Source organism: Ovis canadensis, chromosome 3 (assembly GCF_042477335.2).
Source record: "Ovis canadensis isolate MfBH-ARS-UI-01 breed Bighorn chromosome 3, ARS-UI_OviCan_v2, whole genome shotgun sequence".
NCBI lineage: Eukaryota > Metazoa > Chordata > Mammalia > Artiodactyla > Bovidae > Ovis > Ovis canadensis.
The window spans coordinates 2,687,182-2,708,208 of record NC_091247.1 but is presented as its reverse complement, the minus strand read 5'-3'; the positions used below and the strand labels follow the sequence as shown (position 1 = coordinate 2,708,208).

Here is a 21,027-nt window from a genome sequence, read left to right as displayed (position 1 = left end):
AACGGCACTTCGTGTGGTGTAGAGATTTATTAATACAAGGGCACGTGATCAGCATAAAACCAAATCTCTTTAAGTGGCTTCAGTTGTTCAGGGACAGGCTGACTTCTGCTAACCTCCTCACATACCAGGAGTCCGACTTAGGAACTTCCTGCACCAGAGGTACGATGTGGCCGCACAGAGTCCGTACCTTGGGTTGAAGAGCAGAGCGCGCTGTCAGGCCTGGGGGGTGGGCACGCTGCCAGGGGCTGGTGGGGTAGGGGGGAGTGTGGGCGAGGCCAGGCCCGGCTCACCAGGTGATGATGTACTGCAGGTGCTCGTTCCGCAGGGTGACTCTGGTCTGCCCTCCGATGGGCCCTCCAGGGACTGTGCTCTCTGCAGGAACATGGAAGGTGTCCTCACGGTGGCTGTGGGGCACTCAGCCAAGGTGGGCACACTCCCGCCACTGATACACGCTGGGGTGTGGAGGACAGGAGGGGAGGAGGGAGGTGTTGGGGTGTGCTGGTCATGACATACTGAAGTCCGCGTCGATGAAGATGGGCTCTGCGCCTGTGAGCCTGGCCATTGCCTCCAGGTCCCGGTAATGCCAGTGGTTCCGCTCCGGGTTATTCTCGGGGACAAAAGGCTTCCTGGTCTCTGTGAGCCTCACCATCCCCACCAGATCGACTTCTCCCTCAACCTGTGAGGGAAGGTGAGAGATGCCGTCTCTGCAGAGCTGGGGCGGCTCCTCCCGGAGAGGACAGTCTAGCCCCCTCACCTGGCCTTTTTGCCGTGTGTCCGGATTCACCTTCCTCCTGGGTACAAACCCTCTGTTTACCAGAATGGTGATTCTAGAGTATTAAGAACACGCTGTTTCAGGCAGGAAAGTGATGACAAACAAGCAGTCACTGGGTGCCCCCAGGGAAAGACTGAAGCAGAGCAAGCTGGTGGGGGGGTCACGCCCTCCCCACCGCCAACCTCTGCTGTTTCGCCTGCTGCCATACAGCCAGCGACGGACGTCTCCCCGCTGCCTCTCCCTTCAACTCCTGCCTTCAGTTCCCTGTCCTGTCCTAGCTGCAGCACCGGGGCCCATCCTGCACCTAAAACCAGAAGGTGAAGGCTGGGGCCCTGGGTTTTCCTTCTTAGGCTGATGCTCTGGTTTTGGATCTTGGTTGGGGGGTGGGGGGTGAAGCGGTGCTGTGAGAGTGGTGCTGAGTACATACCATTTCCTACTCAAACACTCCTGGGAAGGCTCCCCTGACCCAAAACCCTCCATGCGAGGCTGGGGCTCCTCTGCTGGCCCCTCCCATTGCCCCATAATCACTAAATGTGTCAGCCACTAAACGGTTTTCTCCAAAGAGACCAGTTTAATTTTCCTTGCCCTTTGGAGCTTGACAACGCAGATGAAGTTCAGTAATTAGCTGTCTTAATGACAACCAGGATGACATTTCAAACTCTCCAAGGAGTTGAGCTGTCTGGGTAGCTTGGATTCCCCGGGGCTGGGGGCTGAGAAGGAACGTGGGAACCAGTACCTATGCCAGGCCACTCAGCACCCCTCCCCTGACGCGCCACTCACCCCAGCTCAGTGCAGTAGAAGGGAGTGACCACGTAGGCTCCGCTCTCGGCCGCTGATGAGAGCCGGCCAGCTTCCCGGGCCTCCCGGGCAGGGTCCACCATCGTCCGCGGCATCATGTACAGCTCCTTGGAGTGGTCAAAGTGCCCCCTGACCTTCACGGGCCTGTACTCCAGGTTCTTCAGTTCCATTGGGCTATATGGGGTGGGAGAAGGGGAGCCGAGACCCACTCGAGGGTCTGCAGACCACGACGCCCACCGTGGCCGGAGCGGGAGGTGATGCACAAGCGCCGTGGGGGCTGCAGGGCTGCATGCTGTGCCCTCTAAGTGGGGCTGAGTCCTTGGAAGCCACGTGGGAACGAGGCTCTGTGCTGCCAAAAGGCCCTCGCTTTCAAGAAAAGCTTAAAGCTGTGGACGCCTGTCTGAACTCAGTAAAACACAGGGGCCAAAGCGACCATCTGCAAGGCAAATACGACCCACTGTATGCTCCCTCGAATGGGAAGCGTCATGATGACAGCTGTCCTTGGGGAGTGCTTTTAAAGGAGGGAAAGAAGGCAGGAGAATCACTAGGTACATTTTCATAACACCACTCATGTCCAGACGCAACAGACATCTGCATTCCCACCACCTAAGAACTCCTGCTACGGAAGGCCGTCAGCACTGCGGAAGCCCTCAATGCACCGGGCCTGGAAACAGGTGAAGCCCAGAGGCCTTTCTACACGTGTGTGTCAGGCAGCAGCTGGGTGTCAGCAAGAAGCCTAGCAGGACCACTGATGAGTCAGGAAGGCAAGCCGCAGCCAGGCCCAGCAAGCCCAGCCCAGCCGCACAAACTCACTCCGCGGGCAGTGGGATGGGCTCGGCCATAACTCTGGACTCCAGCTCTGCGATCAGCTGTAGCTTCCACTTCCGACGCTGGACCTGTGGGCACAGAGCGTAAGCCCAAGTGAGCGGCAGCATGGTCAAGGGCTCAGGGCCAAGAGAGCCACGTCAGCCTTTACCTGCCACGTCCCCAGGCCAAAGGCAGTCACAGGAATGAGAAGCAGAAACCAGCGGAGGAAGCCCTCATCTTCGGTTTTTGTGGCAGTTGCTTCGGCTGAAGAGCTGCCACACCTGCGGGGCCTCCAGGCCAACCCTAGGAGATGTCACAGCATGGGGATGGGGCCGGAAGCCCTTGAACGAAGAACTGGAGCAGCCAGCTCCTCAAAGCTGCCCTGACTGCCTGAGAGAACGTGGAACAGGAGGAGGGCCAGGCCAGCATGGGCAGTTGCAGCCAACCAGCAGCTGCGTCCAGCCCAGCTCCTAACCCAGCGCCCGGCGCAGGACACCCACTCAGCAGACAGTCACCGACTGAATGAGATCCAGCGATTAGGGCCTGGCTCTGCCACCCACCATGACCCTGGGTAACTCATGGAACCACCTCATGGCTTTCCTGCAAGAACATGCTGAGACGTATCCTGTCACTTAGATGCAAGGACTTGCCCATGCTCTGCAGAGAAAGGACGTCATACACTTCAGGAGAGTGGTTTACAAAGCTCTCAGAACAAAAATTGCTTATAAATTTAAAATTGGAAAAACCTACACAAGAGGTACCTTTAAGCTCTCAGAGCGTGAGTTCCATCAACGGAAAGCATCTTAGGTGTTAGCGATGGTTAAAAAAAGGCAGGCCTGGAGTAAGACTTAGAGCCACCTTTCCAGGGTGCACAGCGCTCTATACACAAACGCCCTTTGTTGAACCTCAGGGACCACAATGCAAACGGTACTGACAAGTCCTGCTTTCTTTTAGGATTCCAGACAGCTTCGGTCTCGGTTCGGCCCCGCCTCAGCCAGAGGCGGCCTCGGGCAGTGGCTGCACTTGTCGGCTGGGTGCGGCGGGAGGGCGGCAGCACGGAGAACAGCCCGCGCGCACCCAGGGCCTGACTCCCGAGGCTGGGGCGGCAGTTTCGGAGCTTATCGCGACTCTCGCCCCCCGGCAAAGTGGACGCACGGACTGAAAGGCTTTCCCCGGGCGCCTGGGGCGTCCCTGCATGAGAACTCACCTGCGCGCGGGGAGATCCCCAGGACGCTCCTCCAGACGACGCTGGCCCGGGCCTGCGGAGACGTGAGGGGCCGGCTGAGCTCGCCCACTCCGAGGGCGCGCCCGGCCGGCCGCACCCCCGGCCGGCCGCACCGCCCCGGCCCGCTCACCGGCCCCGCACCAGCCGCGCACAGCAGCGGCCGCAGCCCTGCCGCGCGCAGCCCTAGGAGCCGCGCCGCCGCCGCCATCGCCCCGCCCGCTCACTTCCGGGCCCTGGAGGCCTGTGCTTCCCGGGCGTCGCTTCGCCCCGCCCCGCCCCACGTGGTTCCGGAGAAGGTCGGCGCCCAGCTCCGCGCGCAGAGCCATGAGCGAGCTGCCGCCAGACGTGCGCGCCTTTCTGCGCGAGCACCCGAGCCTGCGGCTGGAGCCCGGCGCCTGCAAGGTGGGAGCGGGGCGGGGGTGGGGTGCGGGAACCCCACGGCGGGCCCCGAGACCCCCAGCGCCCGGACCCCTTGACCGCGCCGCGCTCCCGCCCGCAGGTGCGGTGCGCTCTGACTGGGCACGAGCTGCCTTGTCGCCTGCCCGAGCTCCAGGTCTACACCCGCGGCAAGAAGTACCGGCGGCTGGTCCGCGCCTCCCCGGCCTTCGACTACACCGAGTTCGAGCCGCACATCGTACCCAGCACCAAGAACCCGTACGTGGCCAGGCCGGGGCGGGGCGGCCGGGAACTGCCGGACAGGCCGGGGGAGGGACAGTTCCTAGTGCTGAGTCTGGCCGGGACTGGGTGGACTCCGGAGCCCCGACCCCTCTCCGCAGAGTGAGCGCTCCTCAGAGATGCGGCCAGTTTGGCAGCGCCCACCCTCCCATCTGATAGGAGACCTGAGATGCAGGGGGCAGTTCTGGAGCTGTGAGCCACCTGGGACCCCAAGTGAGGTCCCCGTCTTGCTCATGTCTGTATGTGGGCGTGTTCAGTCACTCAGTCGTGTCCGACTCTTTGCGACTCCTGGGCTGCAGTGCACCGGGCTTTTCTGTCCTTCACCATCTCCTGGAGTTTGCTCAAATTCATGTCCATTGAGTCGGTGATGCTAGCTAACCATCTCATCCTCTGTCATCCCCTTCTCCCCTTGCTCTGAGTCTTTCCCAACTTAAGGGTCTTTTCCATTGAGTCGGCTCTTCGCATCAGGTGGCCAAAGTATTGGAGATTCAGCTTCAGCATCAGTCCTTCCAGTGAATATTCAGGGTTGATTTCCTTTAGAAGTGACTGGTTTGATTTTGTTGTAGAAGGGACTCTCAAAGGTGTTCTCCAGCATCACAATTCAAAAGCATCAGTTCTTCCGCACTCAGCTTACTTTATGGTCCAACTCTCACATTCATACATGACTACTGGATGGTAGTGCATTACAGTGGTACCATCTGGATATCTGAAGTTGATATTTCATTTTCATTTTGTAAACACAAGGTTTGCCACCTGGGCCTGTGTGCTTCGTAGAGGGTTGGCGCGCTTGTGCTTTGTGACCTGAGGTTCTGAAGGTGGCCATTTTCCTTCTTTAGTTTAAAGGAGAGCTTTGATTTAGCCGAGAGGGCACGGTTGACAGTAGTAGTCAAGATGAAGGGGGTGGCAGACAGTCGCACTGCCCAGCCCCTTGTGAAGCGGTGGTCCACATGCCTCTCCTGCTGGAGCAGTCAGGGGAGGCTGGCCAGGCTGTCTGGGCCTGTTTTCTGGGTGGACAGTGAGGCTGTCTGGAGGAGTGGCAGGCTGCAGTTGCTTGGAAGCTTGGAAGAATCCTGATGCCTAAGCCACACGGCAGACCTCCCCCATCAGCCTCTCTAGGGGTGATTCTAAGACGTGGCCATGGTACAGAGCTGTGGGTCTGGACCCTGGCTTGTGAACTGTCCCTTAGGCACCAGCTCTTCTGCAAACTCACTCTGAGACACATCAACAAGTGCCCGGAGCACGTGCTGAGGCACACCCAGGGCCGGCGGTACCAGAGGGCGCTGCGCAAGTGTAAGTAGCCTCGGGGGGCGTGGGTGTCTGGGTGCCTGCGTGTTCTCCCCAGGACCCGCACCCCTAGAGGGCAGAAGCGGCAGCCTGGTCAGCCTTTGGTGGCCCTTGGTGGGTGCGCCGGGCCCGGTCCCAGCACGGTGAGGAGAGGGTGATGGTAGGGGCAGCACAGGGCGGGCAGCAGACCCCAGAGTGGCGCAGGCGAGGTCAGGTGCTCCCAAGAAGATGGCGCTGAGCCAGGTGGGCCTGCCTGATGCAGGAGACTCTCTCAGGGCTTCTCTTCAGACAGGATTTGAGGGGCTGTGGGGAGAGTGCTCAGCTCGGCTAGGGGGGCAGTTCTGTAGGACGGCAACTGTGCCACCAGGCAGGTGGGGACAAGACCACAGAGGGTCTTGGCAGCTTTGGATGGGAGTGCACTGGAGGCTTAGAGCCGGGCCTTTATGGAGCGCACTGTTCCGGGAGGGGTCCCAGCTGCTGTGCTTGAGGGGACTTCAGTCTCCGGGTGGCAGGCTGGCGTGGCTTCCTGGAAACTGGCTGGAGCCGAAGGAATGGGTGCTCCAGGCCGGTTCGGTCTCCGCTGTCCTGCCCCTGGCCCGCACCCCCACGCACCTGGCTGCAGTCCCAGGAGGAGCCGAGCTGAAGGCTCTCCTGACGTTTCCCTGGGGAGGAGGGTGGCAGGGCCCAGGCCGAGCCCAGCTGTGTGCCGGGGGACCATGGGGAGACGCGAGGGAGCCGGTCTGTCTTGCAGATGAGGAGTGTCAGGAGCAGGGCGTGGAGTTCGTGCCGGCCTGCCTCCTGCACAAGAAGAGGAGGAGGGAAGACCAGGACGATGATGGGCCGCCACATCCTAGAGAAGCCTTCTGGGAACCCCCGTCCAGCGATGATGGCGCTGCCCCGATTGACAGTGATGATAGCATGACAGACCTGTACCCGCGTAAGCTAAAGCGGCCCCCCAACCCGGCCTCGGGATTCGATCACAGCTGCCCCCGCGGATTCCATCAGCAAGCAGCTCCCTCCCGCTGTGTCCGCTTCTGGTCCTGGGCCTGGCTGACCCCTCGGCACAGGTGGTACACTTGACCTCAGACAGCCCAAACCTCTACCCCTTGCAGCTGAGCTGTTCACCAAGAAGGACCCGGAAGCGGCTGGGCCTGGGGACAGCACTGACGACTTTCTGACCGAGGACGAGGACAAGAAGCCGAGATGTCCCCAAGAGCCGGGCCCTGAAGTCGGCAGGGCCCTGGGAGCGGGCCAGGAGCGCGTCCTCAAGCGCAGGAAGGTAGTGCTGGCCCCCGGGCTGCCAGCGCGGCAGCGGCTTCGTATAGCCATGGGTTTCGGCTTTAGAAAAAATTCAGAAACGTTTTTTTTTCCACAGCTGAAATTTCAAGCCAGCAGTATACAAGACAGGCGCTGGTGGGGCTGCTCAGTGGGGGTGGGGCTGCTTCCTGGTCTGCGCAGAAGGGGCTGCACGGAGCAGGCTCAGGGCCCTGGGTCTAAGGCAGGGCGTCCAGAGAGCAGCCAGGGACTTAGAGGAGGGGACTTGATCAGAGCCCCCGGAACCTCTGAGACTGGGGCAGGAAAGAAGTTCCATCAGTGACGTAGCACTGGGCTGGTAGAGGGCGGGGCAGGACTGTGCGATTGGGGTCCGAGTGCTGCCTTTTAACTGCCCGGCCGAGTTGCCACGGAAGCCGCAGGCAGAAAGCTGCCCAGGGGTTCCCACTAAAGTCCCTTCCTCCCTGCGAGCTGGGGTTGGGAGGCAGGCTCACAGCACCCCAGTATCACATCTGAATGCCCCCGCTGACGGGAATTCTCTGTTTGTGCCACAGAAGCAATCCAGCTCCTTGAAAAAGAAGTTCAAAAGTCACCACCGCAAACCTAAGAGCTTCAGCTCTTTTAAACAGTCAGGTTGATGAAAGGTCACTGGGGAAAACACATCCTGAGAGAATTCTGAAAGTCCTCGGAAGCTGCCCGCCAGGGTCCCCACTGGTCCAGTTCCCAAGACCTGCTCCACGCACTCCTCGTTTGCTGCCGCTGCCTGCACGGCTGGGGTCTGACCCCACACCCAGGGAGTGGCAGGGACCCCGAAGGAAGACCTCCGACTGGACGCGGTCTCCGGCGACGCCTGGAGGGGGCACCCAGGGAGGGCCCTGGCCAAGCCCCACCTGGCTGGAGGACACCAGAGGACCACACTGCGTACAACAAATGCCATTATTTATTTGGACGTGTCTCCAAAAATCAAAATGTTTTCAAACACAACTAAGATATAAAATACAGCATGAGATTTATACCTATTTCCCACAGAGAGCAAAAAAAAGTGTGTTTCAGAAATTCTTTTTGCTAAAACCAATTTAGTAGGTCCTTTTTCCTCTTCTTACATAAGCATCCACCGCTGCCCTGAGCACTAGCCCACTCGGACAGGGGAGGTGGGCTGGGGACCACCACGGGGGCAGTCTGTTTTTGCAAACTAAAAACTGTACCCCGCCAGAAACAATGCCACAGGCAGCTGTGGCCTAGCCAAGCGGGCTGTCCCTGGGGCCGGGAGGCTGGGTTAACTGGGTGGGCATGTGCTGAAAGAGCACCCTGCCCAGACTGAGACAGAGTCAGAGCCCCCTTCACATGGGAGCACCCCAGGGACGGAAGTAGAAAGCCCTCCATCCTTATAAATACGTGGGGAGTAGGGAAGTGGGCTCCTGGGGGTGGTGTATAAGGACCCTCTGAAGTGGGGGGCTTGGGGTTGGGGGGGGGCACAGGTGGTGCTGGAAAGGTGGCGATGGCTCCCCTTGGGTTAGCTGGGTCCAGACTGTAGGGAAGGTTCTAGCAGCTCTAGTGGGTAAGAGCCAGCCTCCCCCTCTCCTGTGAAGCTGGCCAGGGGCTCAAGTGGGTCGGGGTGCGGGGGGGGGTTTCTCCCCTCACCCTGGCTCGACACAAAGGTCCGTGTGGATCCGGGTTCAGGACTGGCCCCGGGGAAGGCCCTTGGATCAGGCTCGCACCCCCAGCAGATGAATCCAGAGAAGACGGGGCCCGCTCCAAGGCAAGGCTTGTAAGACCTTGGAAGGCCTGGCCCCCAGGAGGATCCGGGGGCAGCACGGGGGCTGCCTCACCTCGCGGCCTCTGCTACCAGGTGGAGGAGTGAAGAACAGTGAGGAGAGCTCACGGCCCCACCCCCAAGAAGAGAAACACAGTATAAGGCAATGTTAGAAAACTTTAAATACAGGATCAAGGTCCAATCGGTAAGGCATCACAAATCGTAAAAAGTAACTGGGGCTGCATTCAGCATAGCAAATAGACAATCTGAGCAAGCAGCGGCCTCGTGAGGGCAGGGAGCAAGCGGGCTGGGGGCGCCGGGCAGTGGGGCGCCGGCTGCAGCTCTGGGACAGGTCGGCCTGAGGTAACTGGTCTGAGCGCCCGCTCCAGCCCAGCCCTGCCCACGGTGGCGGCTGCTCCCCATCTGGGCACTGGTGAGGCCCACACGCACTGCCAGGCCTGGGCTCCGGCCCCTGCGGGCTCCGGGCGGCCTTTGAGGGCCTTGTCCCCGCCACGAGCCCCTCGCGCTCCCAGGCATCGCCCTGTGGAAACTGCACCGACCCCGGCTGCTTCTCTGAGGAATGCCCTGGCCGTAAACCGCAGCTTCAGCCCCTGCTCTAATACTGCCGTATTCTTGGGGTCTGGGGTTTCTCTAAACGCTCTCACCGGCCCTATAACAGGATCACAGCGCAGGGCGGAGCCCACGGGGAAGGCACTGGTGCGGGCCTAAACCAGTGTGTTGATGTTGGGCTGGGCCACCCCGAATCATTGAGTAGTTTTAGCTAAAAAGGTAAACTTCAAAAAAAAAAAAAAAAGAGGGAGACTGCTTTGAATGATACACAAATGTATCTGCTCACAGTACAGCTTCAAGGTCCCCCACCCCAAAAAAGAAAAAAAGTTGGGCCAATGGGCCACAGCCAAGCAAGATGCTCACTCCAACAAGCCACGGCCCTGCCCCGGGGCAGGGGGCGCTGGCCTCGGCCGGCCGGCTCCGCACGGTCAGATGCCAGGCTGTGGGTCCATAGCAGGTTTAGCCATTAACGATCAGGTGTCTGCAAATAAAGTTCTCAAAACATCTGTGCCTTTACCAGGGGAGGGAAGGGAGAGGGTACAGGAGATGCTGGCAGTTACTCAAATCCACCCTGAACCAGTCCTCGACGGCCGTGGGTCCCCGCCAGGCAGGGAGGACTCCGTTACCATTCTTTCTTCTTCTCGTCCATGGACACACCCCCTGGGCCCAGGGCCACCACCAGGAGCAAGCCTCCGATCACTGACATGGTCTGGAAGAAGTCGTACTTGAGGAAGTCGTGCATGGGCTTATAGACAGGAATGGTCCAGAAGGCGTTGAAGTACACGTTGATGGCAAACAGCCAGACGACAAGAGTCAAGGCGGCCAGCTTGGTTTTGAAGCCGACAGCCACCAAAATCATCAGCGCCGTGCCCACGATGTTCTGAAGGATCTGCACGGGTCGAAAGGCATGGAACGAGAGTGAATGTGAAGAAGAGACATGTCCTGCTTGACACGCAGGCCAGTTCCAGCTGCCCGCGTCCCTGTAGGCTCCGCGCCAGGGTGGAGTACGGGGCGTGCTGAGAGCCAGCATCACAAGCAGGGAAGGAGAAGAGGCGCTACTGCGGGGAGGGCAGCAGATGGCCGCCCGGACGGAGAGAGGTCTGCAGTTCACAGGCAGGGTTACTAGTGGGACTCGCTTAGTGGGACTCGCTCACGGCTGACCCTAGGGGCCCTGTTAGCTGGGACCACACTCCCCCGAGCTGCTCAGGACCAACCGATCCCTGCCCCCAGTGCCAGGAGCCCTCCTGAGGACCCTGCCCAGCCAGGGCCCCAGCTCTATGAGCTCCTAGGGCCGAGGATGAAGCCTTCGACTCTGCAGCCCCAACCCCTGGCGTGCAAACAGTACACGCTGCAGGCAGGCGTGCCTGGAAGGAAAGAGAAGCAGGTGTGTGTGCTGTGAGCCTGCACCCCCGGCTGGAGGGGCTCTGCGGTGAGGCCAGGGCAGCTTCCTGGCGCCGAGAACTCAGCAGCGTCAGGGACCATTCTGACGGCCCCTCGGCAGTGTGCAGCGCACAGGGGAGGGGCGGCGCCCTTCCAGAAGGTTGGGGATCAACCGGGGGAGACGTACTGAGAAGAAGCTGGCGTCAAAGTGGAGCAGCGTCATGAACATCAGGACCAGCAGGACTCGGCCTCCGAGCTGCATGTACTGCTTGGGGGAGCTCTCGCGCATGGTGGGGACGCCCGCGAACATGCTCTTGCCTTCGGATCGGGACTCAGCCAGCAGCAGCAGCAAGCCTCCTCCCAGGGCCAGGTTCCTGCGGGACACACCCCCGAAGCGGTCGCACAGGCCCCCCGGCCCTGCCAGTGCTGGGCGGACCGGGTCGGAGGCCCCAGCAGGAAGGGGACCCCGCTGACCCCTGTGGACAGGACCGGAGACACAGATGCATCTGCACCCACCGCGGGGCCCGAGCCAGGCTCTCCTGCTGACCAGCACTCCCCCTGGACCCATGAGCCCTCATGAGACATGGTGGTTCTCACCTGTGTTTTCGGGGTTTGGAGATGGGGAGGAAAAGGCCTCACCAACGTCCACTACAGAGTCTAAGAAGCATGGTTTTGACCCAGAAAAACTCACTTCAGCCAACAGCTACTGACTTTAGAGACACAAGGAGATACACTAGTCACCAACCCGAAGACACCCACCTCATCAGAAACTTCAAGTCCCATAAAATGCTGTAGGCGATCGTCTGAGGAAAGAGGAAAGAGCGCTTTCAGTCTCACTGTTTCCAGGCAGATTTCTGTTTCTGCAGAATTGACAGCGTCAGACAATTCTTCCGACATACGTGAGGAACCCGAGTACAAGACAGACAAAACCCTTTCGGGACATCAACGGCCCCAAACTCAGCAACGGGCTCCGCGTCCCTTGGGGTGGGTGTTGGCCTGGACCTGTCAACAAGCCCCTGCTTCCTCAGAGCTGGGCCCAGACAGTTCTGGAGGCCATGGCGGCTCCAAGACCCGACGCAGATGAACTATGAGCTAAGCGTTTCACGAGTAGCTGCGTGTCCTCTGTGAAGTAGAGAGCCCTGTGACCTGCTGCCTTGTCACAGGAGCTCGGGGAAGCGGCCAACGGTGGAAGCGGAGCTTGGCCCCAAGCGGGCTGAAGGTGAGTGGGGCCGAGTCCTCACGGCCTCTGTCCCCGAGGCTCAGCTCTAAGCAGGGCGAGGGGAGGGAGACCCGCTTACCTGCAGTGCGATGATGCCAAAGAGCCCGAAGCAGGCGTACTGCACGAAGTTCCTGCTCAGCACCAGGATGCAGCCAGCTGCAAGGAGGCCGAGGTCAGCGCGGCAGCCCAGCCACCCGCCCGAGCAAAAAGCAGCCTCTGGCGGGGACGGCCTCTACCTATCAACAGCCCTGGTCCAGAAAGCGGACTCCTGGCTAGAGTCGCCGTGTGTTACAGGCAGCCCTGCTGGGAGCTGCAGCCCTGTCCTGGCCCCCGAGGACAGGGGACGGCCAGTGGGAGCCGGGCCCAAAGCCCGCACGGCCACACCGGCGTCTGAGGCCCGCCCTTCTACGTTTGCCACTGGCATCCTCTCCAGACCCTGGGTTTGGGGTGCCTCGGCTCCTCACTGGCCGCCCCCCAGCCCCCTGCACCTCCTGCTCCAGGCACTGAGCCGAGGACCGCAAAGAAATGCGGCCAGGACCAGAGACAGAGCAGCCAGCCGAGGGCCGGCAGGGCTCGCTCCCAGGCTGCTGCCCAGGAGACCCGCGGGGGCACGGGTGCCACTCACTCAGCTGTCCGAGCAGGTTGAGGAAGACAAAGGAGGAGGCCAGCAGGTAGCCGCAGCTCCAGGTGCTGTCGATGTAGTCCCGCTGCTCGCTCCACTGGAACCACATGCGGATGCCGTCCTCCAGGAACGTGCTGATCAGGCAGAGGCGGGCCACGTGCGGCAGGTACTGCTTTGTGACGCGCAGGAACTGCAGGCCGGGAAAGCCATGGTGAGGGGCAGCGGGACGGGGTGGGGGGAGGTCTGGCAGCCGCTCCCAGCACGGCCCAGGGGGCGGGGGGGGCGGATCCGGGCACCCTGCCTGGAGGAGAGGGAGACCTCAGGCCGGCCCCCGACCTCCTCCTCTGTGATTTCAGCCAGTGTATGCGTGTCAACTACAGTCATCACACGTGGAACTGCTGCAGGACAGCACGTCCACCTCAGTCAAGGGCGTGGGAAGCCAGACTGGCCCACGACAGACTCAGCAGGCCCTCGGCGAAGCCCTGGCCCGGGTCTCTCCACCGCAGTACCGCTGCCCCGGCTCGCGCCCAGGGTCTGTCGCGGGGTGTCCACAAAGGCCGTGAGAGCCTGCCTGGCCTCACTACCCTCGAGCTGCTGGGACAGCCCTGCCCCCACGGTGACAGAAACGCCTGCAGACACAGCCGCCTCCTGCCCCGCGCCAGCCAGGCCGTTCACGATGGCTGACTACAGAACACGCACGAAACCGAGGCACGAACGTCATTCAGGTGAACCGCACGCACTTGCTCCTCCCAAGCACTCAAAGCAGAGGGACAAAGGGAAAGACACCTGTGACACGGTAACAGCAGGAACTGGGGAGAAAGAGCGGGTGCCCGCCCACGTGACTCGTGTGTCAGCAGCCAGAGTCCGAAGGGCACCCGTGAATCTGACCCTCGAAGGGACACTGAGTGTCACAACCTCTCAGGCTGGGTGACCTGCTGCTGGAATAGAAGGTGTGCCTGGGAGCCTTTCTTCCGTTTTGGTGTTTTGAAAAGCTGACTGAAAGTCCTAGGCGCTGCTAAAGCCGTCCACCATGGTTAGCAAGCCGCCAGCTATTTAGACCAACTTTTAGTTGTCAGTTCTGGCTTAGTCAGCACAGAGACGCCTCCCCTCCCCCGGGCTCTGGGCCACAGCAGCCTGGCCTGAGGACAGAGGGGTGACAAGCCAGGTGTCCACCCTCTCCAAGTCCCAGAGCCTAGGCCCCGAGGTGTCACTTCTGCACACATCTGCTTGGCCCCTGACGCCCACGGAATTGCGCCAGAGTCCCAGTGAGAGAGGGAGACGCACAGACAGGCGAGCAGGCGGGCCCGGGGCTGAGGCTGACGGCTGGTGGGCCCACCCTGGCTCTGACCCCCTGACGGCCAGCACACTGTGGACAAGCTGAGTGGGTGCTCTGGTGGGGGCAGGGGTTCTCTACTATCTTACAAAGTGAGGACCACTGGGTTAATAGTCGTGAAGATTCTTTCCGACCTTAATGAGCAGAGGAAAAAAGAAGACAGTGGACCTTGTCTTTAAAAGGAAAAAAAAAAAAAAGAGGTCCCAAATATACCTACATGAACTCTAGAGTCCATGTAGGGAAGAAGCACTTCAGATCAGGAGCTGTGGGAACAGCAGAGGCCACACACCCTCCCGTTTCTGCCTCAGGGCCTGAATCAAAACGCCCAGCAATGGGGTAATCACCCAGCCCGGTAGGCCCAGCCACCAGCCAAGAAGCCCTGGCGACAACACGGGCCTCAGCAGGGTGTTGAAACCTGGGGAAAGCCATATGAGGCTGGCACAGCCCGCCGGGGGGGCAGTGCGGACTGTGAGTCCCAGGCTGGGGCCAACTCGCCTCCACTGGCCCCTAAGCCGCAAGATGGAGGCAGTGTTTAAAGCCTCCGTGACGCGTCTGCGCTCTTAATTTGAGTGTCTGGGTCCAGGGGATTAGAGAGCGGCAGAGAAGTTCTCTTCCGACAGGTAATTCAGGCCTTCCTCCGAGTGCAGACATGCCAGGACAGACAGCTCTCTGAGCTGAAAACACTGCAAAGCTTCAGGTGTCTGTGCTATGAACGAAGCACATCTCCGTGACAAAGAATCCGCCTGCCAATGCAGGAGGTGTGATTCCTGGGCTAGAAAGATCCCCTGGAGAAGGAAATGACAACCCATCCACCCCAGTATTCTTGCCTGGGAAATCCCATGGTCAGAGGAGCCTGGTGGGCTACAGCCCATGGGGTCACAAAGAATTGGACGTGACTTAGCAGCTAAACAACAATGTGGGCTAGATTTAGGGCTATTTTATAAGTCAGGCCGAGCCAGAGCCTCTCTGAAACCAGCCACCCTCTAACGAGCACCTGTTTGGACTGAACACGGAGGAAGGTGGCCGGGGGGACGGCATGGGAGCAGAACCGACGTGAGCCTCGCCTGCACACGCTATGCTCTCAGCACCTGGCCCCTGGACCCACACGGTGCTGCTGCAGACAGCAGGCCCCTGGCACGGCAGAGGAGCCCCTAAAGCAGGCACCCAGAGGCCGCCCGGCCAGTGCGCACGCTAAGCTGGCCTCCTGCACACACCATGGGCCCCAGGCCAGGGGCTGACTGCAGCTCACGCAGCCACAGTGGTCACGGGCAGTGCATGCCCTGCACCCAGACAGAGGGTCACGAGGGGAAGGCTGAAGGAGACGCTGAGTGGGCAGGGTCTGCAGGACAAGCGACCGGGTCTCTCAGCCTCTGGGGGGCAGGCCTTTCGCAGGAAGCTCACAGTCAAGCATGGCATATGGGTCCTAAGCAGGACCCCATCTGAGGGCTCACCTACAGAGCTAAGGTTTCCGTACAAGGGGCTGTGGTTTCCCAGCAGCAGGGATTCAAGCAGCAGTTGTATCCAACCTGGGACGTGGCTCTGGGACACGGCCATCACGTCACACAGCCACCCGCAGCTCCCACAGAACACGGGGAAACCTATTCTCTCGCAGTGTTCAGGACAAAAGGGACTTGAGGAAAGCAGGCTGCCATTCTTGGTTCATGAGAACTTGCAGGCAGAGGCAAGAGGCAGGTCAGGCTTCCGTGCACCCTGAGAACTGGGGCTACCCTTCTCCAGGGCCGCTCCGAGCCTGCACACCCCAGAAGATTAGAGCCTGCGGCCAGTGACCTCTGGCCCAGCAGGCTGAGTCAGGGCTGGTACCTGAGCCTGGTGACTCACAGGGGCACATCCACCAGGGCCCTTGGACCCCCAGTGAGTCTCCCCGAGTGCTCTGTAAAGCCACGCAGCACCTGGAGGTCCAAGAAGAGGCGCTGCTCGGCCCTGGCCTAGAGAGAGGGCCTGGCTTCCCCACCGAAAACCCACATGGGACACAGTGCCACTGTGAGGAGCAGTGCCAGGCTGCTCGGGGCCTTCCGGGAGAAGCCCTGCCACCCCCGCGCCTGCGCCTCCACCCTGCTCCCCAAGAGGCAGGGAGGCAGGGCGCCTTCTCAGAACCTCCTGTCTGAGGTCGGAGCAGGGGACAGTGAGTCAGCCGGCTCCTCTCTGCCCTCTCCCCGCTCCTTTTTGGTGTAAGGCCGGAAGCCCTTGTGGGGGAGGGATGGCAAAGGAACAGGAGGAGAGCACAGAGAAGCCACCCAGCGCTGTCCCGAACCCTACCCACCCCGGTGGCTCCACACGGGGCGAAGGCACAGCCCCGAGACCCGGGGGCCACGGAGGCCCGGCTCAGTGTCCCGCCAGAGCCATCCCCCGCTCCCCAGCGCTTGACCAGAGGCCAAAGGGAGCTCCTGGAGGTGCGAGCCCCCAGCACTGGCTCCGTCCTGCCAGGGGACAGGTGGAAATACCAAAGGCCACACGGAAAGCAAGGCCTCAGGCGGCTTATCTGTCACCTTGGTGACGCAGCCCATTAAGTGCTAACACTCCTATTTACTGGGGCAAATGTGCTTGGGAGTCACAGCCTGCAGCCTGGCCTTGAGTCCCAGCTGCAGGGGACGGGCGTCATTCTGGATTGCTGAATTCATTAGTCTCTGGCCCCTTCAGACCCAGGCTCAGATGGCTTCCGAATGCCAGCTTCCGCAGACAGCTCTCTCAGCACTTTCTCCAGCAGGAGGACGCTGTCCCTGCCACCCAGGGCAAGGAGCCTGATGCCAAAGAGGCAGCTGAGCCTGCTGGCCGCAAGGAGCCAGACCACTCACCCACACTCGTGCCTCTGCAGACCTGAAGGTCGCAGCGTGCCGACTCCATGTGGCAGGCCACCACGTGCCACTCAAGACCACACAGACCACCCCCCCTCCACCCCGCTCTGCATCTGAAGATGGAAGCACTGTGGCCCGAGCTCCCGGGACCCTTGGGCAACATAAGGAGTGTACACGGACGACCGGGCCCCATGCCGGAGCGTCGAAGATTCCGGATTACCGTCGTAGCTCTCAGGGGACACGTGGCCCTTCTGAGACCCTGCTCACTTCTGGCTGACTTTCTGTCCCTTCATTTTTGCTTCTGTTTTCTGAAGATAAGGTTAGAAAACACAGGTATGTCATGCTTATATTTACTAGTCACATCAGTGACTTTCATGACATTTCCCCAATCCCTTCAAGTGAGATCACTGTCATCTTAAAAGCCGGGACTTTCTGCACCTTTACTGTTGGCAGCTGTTCTAACACTATGTGGATCAATGTCGAAAACAAAAGTGCTAGCCCAGCCTGGCCAGATTCTGCCCACAGGAAGCCATCGCTTTTGCTCTGCACCCCATCACCCATCCACGCCTCTCGCTCACACCAGGCCGGGTGGCAGAAGCAGCTCCTAACTTCGGTGGTGACAGCATGGCCCGGCCTTGCCCTCCCACAGAAGGGCATGGAGGTGTCTGCGGGCAGATGTCACCCCCAAGGTGGGCTCTGGCCCTCAAAAACTGACCGCAGGAGCCTGCCCTGCCCGGCAGATGTGGCCTTGCTTTTCCAGACCTTAGGCAGCGTGCTCTCCTACAGAAAAACCCCAAACCTGAGAAGCATGTTGCGTGTGATACTGGGCTTTGCCCGGGGCTGTGGCCCCAGGCCCCAGGCGCCTCAGCAGTGAAACCGGTACAGGTTGATCCTGTGTGCCCCTCCAGGGCCTTTCCAGTTCCAAGATTCTGCTTCTTTCATTTAATGCAAACGAAATGCATGGAGGAAAAAAAAAGAAAGGATTACGTAAAGAGTCTGATTTTTTTTTTTTTTTTTTTGGCAAGAGGAGGGTTTATCATTTGATAGTTGGCAGCAACTTGAGTGGAGACATTTTATCTAGATTCAGTTATGAAATTCAGTTGCAAAACCGGGGTTGTTCCGGGCTGCAGAGAGTGTACGAGGCTCTCACGGCTACCAGGGCTGAATTGAGCCGTCTTCCTAGGTGGCGGCGACTTGGGGAAACAAAACTGGGTCACTAAAATCATGTCAATGAAAGCGGACAAAGTCAGCTGGCTTGGTTTTTGAGAGCTTTCTATACAAATTGTTTTTGCAAGGGATACAATTTTTAGATTGTAAACACAAAATCGTGACCTGAGGGAAAAACATTTCTTCAAGTTGACCGTTTTAGCCCCACAGTTTCATAACACAAGCAGCTCACAGAAAGTGGGGCTTCGAGAACCCAACGGGGAGGCCACGCTAGAGAGATCTCATCCGTCAGGGGAACAACAGGAAATCTTGTTCACCGATAACTGATTAGAAAACAGCTCACTTAACTATTGTTTAAAACTCTCTCTCAAACACATACACCTTCCAGTGAGTCCAGCCTTGGAGTACGATGAATTATAACCACCCCCATAAAAACAGAAACTTAAACCTCACTACTTTTAACTCTGACAAAGCCACACACCCATTAAGTAAACCATGGCGGCTGGGCCAGCTGCAGCTCTTCCTATAGGTCTGTAGACATAACGGGACACTTTCAGAAGCAAGAGGCACACGGCTCAAGAATCAACACCGTGGTCTCCGGGCCACGCTTGGTCGAAGGAGACCTTGGGAGAGCTCTGTCCCCTTTGCAGGACCTGGTTCTGTTCGTCTAGTTTCCGAACACCTTTAGCAGTGACTCAGTGGCCGATTTCAAGGGCTCGCTTCCCTGTTGCTAGGAATGCCACCTGGACACTCCTGGACTCCCGAACAGGAAGGTAGGCGTCCCCCTCCCCCTAGCTGTATGTACAGACAGATACCCATTCATTTCATCGCGGGGCAGAGTCCAGACAGGGAAGGAAGATGGAAGGGAAGGGTCAAAGGGACCCCATGAACCCAAGACGTCTGGGACAGAGCAAAGAAACAGTGCCGTGGCTTTCTGCAGCGGGGGTGCCAACCAGGGCGCCCCCTTTTCCACCGGGAGGACCCCCTCAGGCCTCCAATCTGACCAAGCCCCCTGTTCAGGATCCGCCCCCTAAGAGTGCCCAGTGGAAGGACAAGCGTGCAGGGACCACCCAGCGGTGCAGAAGGGCGAGGACGCTCCCGAAGCATTCCGCATCCCACCCCGGGGCCTCAGACCCCTTCCCGGGAGGCGGGGGGACAGCCGCTGACGCCCCTCGGCGTCTAGGACCAGCCGGGCCGGATCAGGGAGGGAGGACAGGCCCACAGAGCTGGGCGCCCGAAGCCCGGGCCCGGGGAAGACACCCAGGGCGCCCCGGCGCGCAGGCGGCGCCAGGGCGGGCTGGGCCCCCGAGGCCGAGTTTGGGGGTGCCCCCGGCGCGGGCAGGCGGCGAGCCCGGGAGGCAGGGCCCCGGCTGGGGGAGGGGGAGCGAGCCCGGCGGGGGCATCGGGAGGGGCCCGGCCCAGGCCTCGGGGCGGCCCGGGGGCCGGGGGCCGGTTCCGCGGGGCACGGGCGGGGCCCGGAGGCAACCAGGCCGGGGGCCCAACAGGAGGGCCGGGGAGGGGGGGCGCCCCGGGCGGACGGGCCCGCAGGCCGCACCTGGTCGGCGAAGTCCTCGGCCGTGCCCATCAGGTCGTTCTGGCCCATGGCGGCGGCGGGAGGCTCGGCTGGCTGGCTGGCTGGCTCGCTCGCTCCCTCGGCGCTCGGCCCGTCGGCGCCAGCGCCCGCTGCGGCCTCCACAGGAAGTACCCAGCGGCCGGCCTCGCTCCGCGTCCGCGGCTCCAGCGGCTGCCACGTAGGCCAAGCCTTAAAGGGGCCGCGCCGCAGGGCCCGCCCCGGCCGCGCCTTAAAGGGGCCGCTCGCGGCCCACCGCACCCAGGCCCCGCCCCCCCCGCCGCGTTCAGGCCCCGCCCTCCCCGCGCGAGGCCCCGCCCCTGAGGGCCGGCCTGCCGAAAGGACGCTGCAGCCGGCCCTGTTCAGGCAGGGAGAGCCCGGGTCGGCAAGCGAGCTCCCGGGGGCTGACGGGTGTCCCCCGGGTGGGGGATGGGCGCACACCGGACGCGGACCACACTGCGCATGCTCAGTCCGGGGTCGGACTGCGGCTCGGGCCAGAGGTGCACCCCAGCGCCCCGCAGAGGGACAGGGAGGCCGAGTCTTCCCCTGAAGACCCTATGGAAAAGTACCAGGTGCCGAGTGGTCCCCTGGCGAGTAGGCGGGGACGACGAGGGGCCGATGGTCAGGGCCGAGCCCAGGACCCGGTCACCAACCCCAGCTCCTACCGGTTTAACGGTCACAGTCCCTGTGGCCCCCAGGGGTCAAGAATCCGCCCCGCAGTGCGAGGGACCCGGGCTCGATCCCTGGGTGGGGAAGATCCCCTGGAGGAGGGCACGGCAGCCCACTCCAGTATTCTTGCCTGGAGAACCCCATGGACAGAGGAGCCTGGCGGGCTACAGTCCATGGGGCTGCAAAGTGTTGGACAGGACTGAGCAACTAAGCACAGCACACCTGAAAAGCCGCCCTAATTCCACGTCTGACCCCAGGGAGGCAAGGCGCCCATGTTGAGCCAGTGTTTGCCTCTAGCTCATAGGTGACCTCCTGGGTGCCCTTTGCCCCTCTCCATTGGGTTTTCCCCTCTCTAAAATGACGGATGAAATTAAGGCCTCTCCAGTCTGAATATAGGATGCTAGAAAACCACCTCATCCTTTTTTCCCCACAGGTCCATGCGCTTCAGCTCCTGCAAACCCTAGAACATTCAGAATTCAACATCTGCAGCCCTCAGGCTCCTAAGACACCCTATCAGTAGTCCCCAGCTGGGGGAAACTGGGCCTTTTCCAGGGCTTGTGAAAATGTTTAGGGCCTAAAAAAATTCACAAAACAAAAGGAAAGTTGGAAAATAAAGAGAAATGAATGTTTCAGTTCAGTTCAGTCGCTCAGTTGTGTCCAGCTCTTTGCAACCCCATGGACTGCAGCCTGCCAGGCCTCCCTGTCCATCACCAACTCCCGGAGCTTGTTCAGACTCATGTCCATTGAGTCGGTGATGCCATCCAACCAACTCATCCTCTGTCGTCCCCTTCTCCTCCTGCCTTCAATCTTTCCCAGCATCAGGTCAGTTCTTCACATCAGGTGGCCAAAGTATAGAAGCTTCACCTTCAGCATCAGTCCTTCCAATAAATATTCGGGACTGATTTCCTTTAGGATTGACTGGTTGGATCACCTTGCAATCCAAGGGACTCTCAAGAGTCTTCTCCAGCACCACAGTTCAAAAGCATCAATTCTTCTGTGCTCAGCTTTCTTTATGGTCCAACTCTCACATCCATATATGACTACTGGAAAAACCATAGCTTTGACTAGATTGGGGGTTCCCTGTAGCTCAGTTGGTAA

At 60.4% G+C, this 21,027-nt stretch overlaps 4 protein-coding genes across 8 annotated transcripts in view; 2 read left to right on the top strand and 2 right to left on the bottom strand.

Annotated features, from left to right (window-relative positions):
• Window positions 1-12: 12 nt before the first annotated feature.
• SURF1 (SURF1 cytochrome c oxidase assembly factor) lies at window positions 13-3,876 on the bottom strand. Of its 4 annotated transcripts, none has more exons than XM_069582063.1 (9): window positions 3,733-3,876; window positions 3,585-3,636; window positions 2,547-2,680; window positions 2,384-2,466; window positions 1,553-1,744; window positions 755-827; window positions 514-676; window positions 291-372; window positions 13-187 (listed from the first exon to the last, which is right to left on the bottom strand). In XM_069582063.1, the coding sequence occupies exons 1-9, from the start codon at window positions 3,808-3,810 to the stop codon at window positions 118-120; spliced, it is 927 nt and encodes a 308-aa protein (XP_069438164.1). In that variant the 5' UTR covers window positions 3,811-3,876; the 3' UTR covers window positions 13-117. The 4 variants fall into 4 exon arrangements, with proteins under 4 accessions (XP_069438164.1, XP_070148432.1, XP_069438163.1 ...); XM_070292331.1 differs by having other exon boundaries at window positions 2,547-3,034; window positions 3,139-3,636; window positions 3,733-3,830; XM_069582062.1 differs by having other exon boundaries at window positions 3,585-3,876.
• Window positions 2,575-7,853, top strand: SURF2 (surfeit 2). Of its 2 annotated transcripts, XM_069582065.1 has the most exons (6): window positions 2,575-4,004; window positions 4,102-4,256; window positions 5,464-5,567; window positions 6,313-6,498; window positions 6,674-6,840; window positions 7,388-7,853. In XM_069582065.1, exons 1-6 carry the CDS (start codon window positions 3,927-3,929, stop codon window positions 7,469-7,471), a joined length of 774 nt encoding a protein of 257 aa, XP_069438166.1. In that variant the 5' UTR covers window positions 2,575-3,926; the 3' UTR covers window positions 7,472-7,853. The 2 variants fall into 2 exon arrangements, with proteins under 2 accessions (XP_069438166.1, XP_069438165.1); XM_069582064.1 differs by lacking the exons at window positions 2,575-4,004; window positions 4,102-4,256; window positions 5,464-5,567 and having other exon boundaries at window positions 5,702-6,498.
• SURF4 (surfeit 4) lies at window positions 7,756-19,856 on the bottom strand. Its single transcript, XM_069582066.1, has 6 exons — window positions 19,246-19,856; window positions 12,381-12,567; window positions 11,835-11,911; window positions 11,296-11,339; window positions 10,724-10,910; window positions 7,756-10,045 (listed from the first exon to the last, which is right to left on the bottom strand). Exons 1-6 carry the CDS (start codon window positions 19,291-19,293, stop codon window positions 9,779-9,781), a joined length of 810 nt encoding a protein of 269 aa, XP_069438167.1. The 5' UTR covers window positions 19,294-19,856; the 3' UTR covers window positions 7,756-9,778.
• STKLD1 (serine/threonine kinase like domain containing 1) overlaps window positions 19,292-21,027 on the top strand; it is a 23,602-nt gene continuing 21,866 nt past the window's right edge. The window contains exons 1-2 of the mRNA XM_069580131.1: window positions 19,292-19,441; window positions 19,551-19,832. Coding sequence (XP_069436232.1) covers window positions 19,292-19,441; window positions 19,551-19,832 — 432 coding nt within the window. The remainder of the gene's footprint in view (window positions 19,442-19,550; window positions 19,833-21,027) is intronic.

What these genes read in the sequence shown, in the direction of transcription:
- SURF1 (XM_069582062.1), bottom strand. Translation starts at nt 3,810, where the DNA reads ATGGCGGCGGCGGCGCGGCTCCTAGGGCTGCGCGCGGCAGGGCTGCGG. An exon ending in GGGGATCTCCCCGCGCGCAG is followed by an intron (nt 2,681 to 3,584) that starts GTGAGTTCTCAT and finishes GACATCTCCTAG; the next exon opens with GGTTGGCCTGGAGGCCCCGC. An exon ending in CTGCAGTACATCATCACCTG is followed by an intron (nt 188 to 290) that starts GTGAGCCGGGCC and finishes CTTCAACCCAAG; the next exon opens with GTACGGACTCTGTGCGGCCA.
- SURF2 (XM_069582064.1), top strand. Translation starts at nt 5,790, where the DNA reads ATGGCGCTGAGCCAGGTGGGCCTGCCTGATGCAGGAGACTCTCTCAGG. An exon ending in CATGACAGACCTGTACCCGC is followed by an intron (nt 6,499 to 6,673) that starts GTAAGCTAAAGC and finishes TACCCCTTGCAG; the next exon opens with CTGAGCTGTTCACCAAGAAG. An exon ending in GCGTCCTCAAGCGCAGGAAG is followed by an intron (nt 6,841 to 7,387) that starts GTAGTGCTGGCC and finishes TTTGTGCCACAG; the next exon opens with AAGCAATCCAGCTCCTTGAA.
- SURF4 (XM_069582066.1), bottom strand. Translation starts at nt 19,293, where the DNA reads ATGGGCCAGAACGACCTGATGGGCACGGCCGAGGACTTCGCCGACCAG. An exon ending in CAACCTGCTCGGACAGCTGA is followed by an intron (nt 11,912 to 12,380) that starts GTGAGTGGCACC and finishes GCCTCCTTGCAG; the next exon opens with CTGGCTGCATCCTGGTGCTG. An exon ending in TTGACGCCAGCTTCTTCTCA is followed by an intron (nt 10,046 to 10,723) that starts GTACGTCTCCCC and finishes CGACCCGTGCAG; the next exon opens with ATCCTTCAGAACATCGTGGG.